This window comes from Dendroctonus ponderosae, unplaced genomic scaffold, assembly GCF_020466585.1.
Source record: "Dendroctonus ponderosae isolate FM_Combo_2020 unplaced genomic scaffold, Dpon_F_20191213v2 Dpon_F_20191213_1, whole genome shotgun sequence".
Taxonomy (NCBI): Eukaryota; Metazoa; Arthropoda; class Insecta; order Coleoptera; family Curculionidae; genus Dendroctonus; species Dendroctonus ponderosae.
In genome coordinates this window covers 61,801,670-61,807,669 of record NW_026017110.1, presented here as the reverse complement: position 1 = coordinate 61,807,669, position 6,000 = coordinate 61,801,670, and the positions used below count along the sequence as shown (strand labels likewise).

The following is a 6,000-nucleotide window of genomic DNA, read 5'->3' as shown; positions in this document are numbered from 1 at the left end:
TCCCAAAAATCGGTTCCGAACCTGTTAGTTCTCATCAACTGAGTTTAGCCTGCAAATGACCGTTCAAACTACATGATCCAACCAAGAAAACCTTTCCCCATCTTTCAAGTGATTGGGATTGGGGAAAATTCAGTTTTAAATGTCCAGCCCCCTTAGCCAACTTATGTCCTTTGGACGTTTTAGATGATTTTTGAAGAGATAACTTCTTATCGCACGGTGTGAATGGATTGGAATGCGTATCGGCGTCGTTATGTCTGACATTGAAAAAGACAAGTGGTTCCATTAGGCGGGTCGTTTATTATAATAGTGTGTAGACTGTGGTCCGTTCATGTGAATATAATAGTGTGCAGTCCGTGAGCCGGCGTCCTTTGGATGCGATTTCGTCCGAACTGCTTTAGAAATTGTGCGAAAAGGATTAATCACAACGTAACGAATTTGCACGAATCAATCTAAGTAAAATGGAATCTTAATCCGGACGTTCTCTGGAAGATTTCGTCAGATTTCGCATATGTGGGTCTCGTCCACTGTCAATGTTTAATATGATTTAACATAATTATCCAGCGTAATAAAAATTTTACACTCAAAAGGAAATTGAATTACATTTTATCTATTCCAGATACATTTATAAATGATTATGCTTTAACTTTAAGAATTGGAGGATGGTTGATTTTTCTTGGGAATTCAATCTGGGCAGTGGTGAAGAAAATAAAAAATTTTAGCTACCAAGCTTTCGGCAATGTGTTGTTTAATCTTTATTGAATTAAATATTTCATCAAGCTGTACAAAAATGATTGAATATTCTGGAGGGTTCCCAGCCTTCTTATGGTCAAACAATTAGCACCCTGATGAAAGAAGGAAAAAAAACCATCCTGCAATTGTTAGATATCGGTCAAGAAACTGAACGTATTTAACTTTAACAAGTAAATTGAAATTATGAATCAGTATTGCCATCATGCGTCCAAGTTCAATATTTTATGGTTTCTATTAATAATATGAAGACAAATTCCCACTTCTGTCGAGCAGGACGCACATCTTTTTTAGATCTAGTCTTGATTTAATCCATGCTTTAAGTGACATTTGAAACCAGTTTTAAGTTAGTTTTGAGTGTACTTACATGGTCTGCATTTGTAAGCAACTTCCACGTACTTTGGAACACGTGGACAGGGATCTCCTCCAAACGTTGTGGGCGAAGTCTGGAATTTGCATTGACGCTTCTTCTGGCATGCTTCGATGACCGTCTGCAAGAGAGAATACTACGAACCGTCAGTCAGATCGGCTGAACTAAGAATTCTGAAGAACTACTGCGTATTTTGATGCTTGTGTAATGTTATGTATTGTGAATGTAGCCAATAGCGAGCCAGTAAAACTTTACAAGTTCCAGTCGATGTTATTTTTGCAGCAAGTAAAACAGAAGATGTTTGCCTTCATATTCCCGTTTAAAGTGGTTAAACCTGAAGTCAATTCCTAAATAAATCCATCGAAGGTTAATCTCAGCTCGTGCTGTATTTATTTAAGAAATCCGACCAAAGAATCACGTTTTAACAGTGATTTAAGCTCGGCATTTGCGGTTTTCCATCATAAGTACTTTCGAATCGCTCTGATATCTTTTTAATTTCAGCCTGGATCTCTCAATGTCGCCATATTTTATTCAGGGAATTCATATCACGTACGCAGATATGCCCGACTGATGAATGGCTATTTAAAAGTTTTTTCTTTCCGTTACACCCTGCTGTAAGATGGTTTGTCAGTGGATGAAAATGTTTATTCACGGTTTGGAAGATTTGTCACATTGCTGAATTTTAGGGATGCGTTATTTTCATCTAAAGGGTTTTAAAATTGTTAATTCAGTACGGATGGACGCCAACCGGACAACGGATTGGGCTAATCCTGTGAATGCGAAATTAATGAAATGTTGGAAAAGTATTTCAACTTTTAACGATAATAAGTGATGAAAAGTAAAGGGCCAAACTTTAATGCGATGGATAATAGTCTTTTCATGCAAAACTCGCTAAAGCGTGGTGGTGAAATTATCTATGCGTTCAAAGGAATCCGCTTTCTGTTATTGAATTCATGTTCATGAGCCAAAAAAAGGCCTGCATACCAACTTTTGCCTATAACATACGCACTCTTTTTAGTTCAGTCGCTCTTCAATTGGCAGAACAAAAAATGTTGAAAAAAATTTATACAAATTGCACGGAAATCGGGCAAAATATAGTAGAGTCGCAGCGAAAGTGACACGAATGCTTCCTCAGTGCACATACGATTTAAAAGATATTATACTAACTGAAGATGAAATAGCGTTATTGCAGACTAGCTTTATCATATTGAAAGTTCCGTAAAAGTATTTCAATACCTGGAAAGTGTGCACCTTCTGGAGATTCTCGACATTTTATGATTCCATAAAAATGCATTAGATTCTCCGTTTCTGGAACAATTTCAAATGCCTTTATTCGGCTGTTAAAATCGCTTAAGCAACGGAGATTTGGAGAAAATTCATGATATTGCTTGATTGTTGACACTGAATAAATCTTTTTTCATCTACCACTAGTTACTTATCTAATCTGAGCCTAGAGCTTCTTTCATTTTCCAGAACAGGCCAGAATTGGACGACTAAAAATCTTATTTGAGCGCCTTGAGGCCAACCCTTGAGGCCAATTTTTATAGCACGGGCCAAATCACAAGCCACAACGTGCGAAACCCACTAACTTTGACTATATACAGAGTGACCCTTTAACTGTAAACACGCTAGAATAGTTTTATAATTGCAACCGGCTGAATTAAGCGATTCATTCCTACACCGGAAAATCCATTATTTAGGAGATACAAGCTTTCCTAATAAATGGAAATTTGCAGAAAGTAAGTCCTTTCTCCAGAAGCTCAGAAACATTCCGCTTCAATATTTGAAAGTCGAAAAGTCGCGTCATTAATTATGCTACTTTCGCAATTAAAAGTCCATTAAACATTTGTAATCGTAGAAAACATAGTGATATTGCTTACTTAGTTGAACAAATGGCCGACAACAAAGGAAAAATTTAAATGGATAAACTTTGGGAAAACAATTAATTTTGATCAACAAAAGTTGGAAATTTAAGGGCACATGGCAATTTTCGTTCGTTTGCAATGACGCAGTGATAATTAATTGTATTAAATAATTACGAGGTTACAGTGTGTAATGGCAATACGAAATTGATAAACTGGTGTCCCTCTTCTGCAATTAGCACGGACATTTGCGAGCAAAATGTTGCTAAACTACGAAATAATGCCTGAACACAAAAGGTTTCGAAAATACAGTTTTTAATTTGCTATCGCAGCTTGAAATTTACTAATTTATTTGTAAAATTCCATAGCGCAATTTCGGATGGTTTGCTATTATTAACGGCATCAGCAACTATGCAATGCATTAAAAAAATGCAGAATACTTGGCACAGTTAAGTAACTTGGCAAAAAAGCAAGTTATTTGCCCCAACTCTATTAGAGTTATACTTAACTGAAAATGTTGTAATTGGTTTTCAAACTTTCTCTATAACAACAAAACGGTTTGACTTTGATATGGACGCTAAAGTTTATGAACACATGAATAACTCGAATGCGAACATTTCTAAATAACATAGACCACACGAGAGTGCTACCAAATACAACACACGCATCCTAAAACAGCAAAGCGTTCATTTTAGTTTGGGATAATTCTCGTCATGGGAATAAAGAAACTCGTCACATAATTGGTACCATTTAAAATTTGTTCAAATGGCTGTGAAATGTTCTGGTTACTGGGGAGCAACACTCACATTAACCGATTGAAGGTGTAAGTTGTAATTTGCCAAAGGGTTATATTTAGCTACAAAATTAAGTTTCCTCGCAAACATAACTAACATTTGAAGATGTCAAAAACAGATATGTGATCCACACCCTTCAGCATTTAAACTAGCTCTACATTAGTCCCGATTTGCTGCTCAAAAACTTAATTAATTCATTACCTCTTCTACGGAATTAGTGATCCAGGCATAACGAACTTGATGTTTCCCGAGAGGTTTGTATCCAATGTTACGGAAAAGTTAACATAGACAAAACGAACTTATCGACAGGTTTTCTGAAACTCTAGCGGGGAAGTTTTAATCTTAAGAAAACTTTATAAGATTTTCGGGAAACTTAGTTATACCCCCGAATAATCGCATTATTAACCTGCTATCTAGCAATAAATAAATCGGTTATTTGTGTAGCAATTAGTTCGAAGAACACTCGAATAAATAAATATTTGATTCACTTTTTGCCTATTCAAATTTTGTTTCGAATTACACTTTTGAGCTGATCTCTATTCTAAACTCGATATGGCAAAGCAATTTCCGATTTCTCAAACATCCCTTAGAGTCCACTTCAAATGAAAAATGTAGGAGGCTCGTAGAGTTTATAGAGTGAAGTTTTCCCTTTCGATTAGTGAAAGTAGCAAGTTTGCAACTAAGTTGGGTATTCGAGATATAAATCGTTAAAAATAGGGGTTCAGAGGTCCATAATCGAAAGTGGAAGTTACAGTAAAAAAGGCAATTTAGCACTTTAATCGTTGTGCTTTAATATTGCTAAAAGGGCCCCCATTGCTTATTACGCGCTCAAATTCAATCAATTTACACTTTTTTATCAGAGCTAAATTGGCCAATAAAATATGAAATTTCATTTATTACTAACAAAGGAAACTAAGTGGTTTCTGAATCTTTGGGGACAGTGAAAAAAAATTGTATGGGGCATATGTGTGTTTGCTTTACCTACTGCTTGAAATGCAAAGTCGACAATTGGGAATTACATTTCCTGATAAGGGTCGTGGCTGCTTGACACTTTCTGGAGAGCCACTTAATTAAAAACAAGGACAAACCTTCCAATGAGGGTAGTCAGTTTCATTTAAAGGTCGAAATGTGACAACACCAGTTTCGTCAGATTTCACCCTCCTTAAGAATCGGATGCGAAAATCTCCAATATGATACATATCCCTGGAATATTTTAAAGCCTCTTTCTGTGACCAACTCGGGTACGAAAGTTAAATTTAGAGGAAATGTTTCTATCGTAGGGGCTTTGTCTGTAATAAATTGATGATTTTACGCAGAACGAAAGTGAAAAGGCAACAAGAATAAGGGCATTGTAGCAAGTTAAGAAAAAGTGCAAAGCGATGGGGCAGGTCTTTTCATTATTTATGACTAGGGTTCCCGTTTTATTTCTGTCGTGTTCAAGCAAAACTTCAACAATATGGGTTTCATATTTTGTGCCCTCATAGTCACGGTTTTGTACTCAAGTGGCAGAAATTATTATTTTAATACTTTTCGAAAGTTTTCCAGCACCTTGCCATTAAGACTGGATGGTTTTAAGCGTGGGAATACGAAGAGCATTTGAGTGGAAGTAATTGAGCGTAATTCCTCGGCATTAAAGGATTTTCATAAGGAGCTTATTTTCAAAGGTTTAGAATACTTGCCAAATAGTCTTGTAATCTTGTAGAAGTACCTACCTCTACTAAAGTGTGCCTAAACTTTTCACCACCTGTCGCCCTTACGTATTAGGCGCAAAAATGTATTGGGCGAAAACTTCTGAGGCTGATACTACTATAAGCCGCGTGGCTCGTAAACCTTCGATAACTCAGTACCTTGACTACGAAAAGATTTGTACTCGCATTCCTCGCTTAATATCAACTTTTTCAACTGCTCCGAATACACACGGTGACTCAGAGGAACATAAAAAAATCAGAGGCAACCCGACACATTTCTAAATATCGTTTGCAAGATGAAACTCTGGACACTGTTCGATGTCGAAGTTGTGTCGAGTTATTGATTTTTAGTAGAGTTATTAAATGTTTCCTATTACCAGTCGAAACTCCAATCGAGTTCCTAATGCAGCTAATATCAAAGTTTTATTATGGATATTCGCTATTTATGCGAGTATGAACCTTTCAGAAATGCTACAGCGAGCAAACATTTTTTTAAGTACAATTCAACTCATTAAACATATGAGAATTTAAATTGGTTT

At 36.2% G+C, this 6,000-nt stretch overlaps 1 protein-coding gene across 2 annotated transcripts in view; it reads right to left on the bottom strand.

The window, feature by feature from the left end:
- LOC109540956 (protein eva-1) overlaps positions 1-6,000 on the bottom strand; it is an 85,421-nt gene that overhangs the window by 20,520 nt on the left and 58,901 nt on the right. Inside the window, exon 3 of one of the 2 annotated variants that reach the window (XM_019909533.2) lies at positions 1,115-1,253. In XM_019909533.2, the coding sequence (XP_019765092.1) occupies positions 1,115-1,253 (139 nt within the window). The remainder of the gene's footprint in view (positions 1-1,114; positions 1,254-6,000) is intronic. The other variant, XM_048661425.1, reaches the window with a different exon arrangement.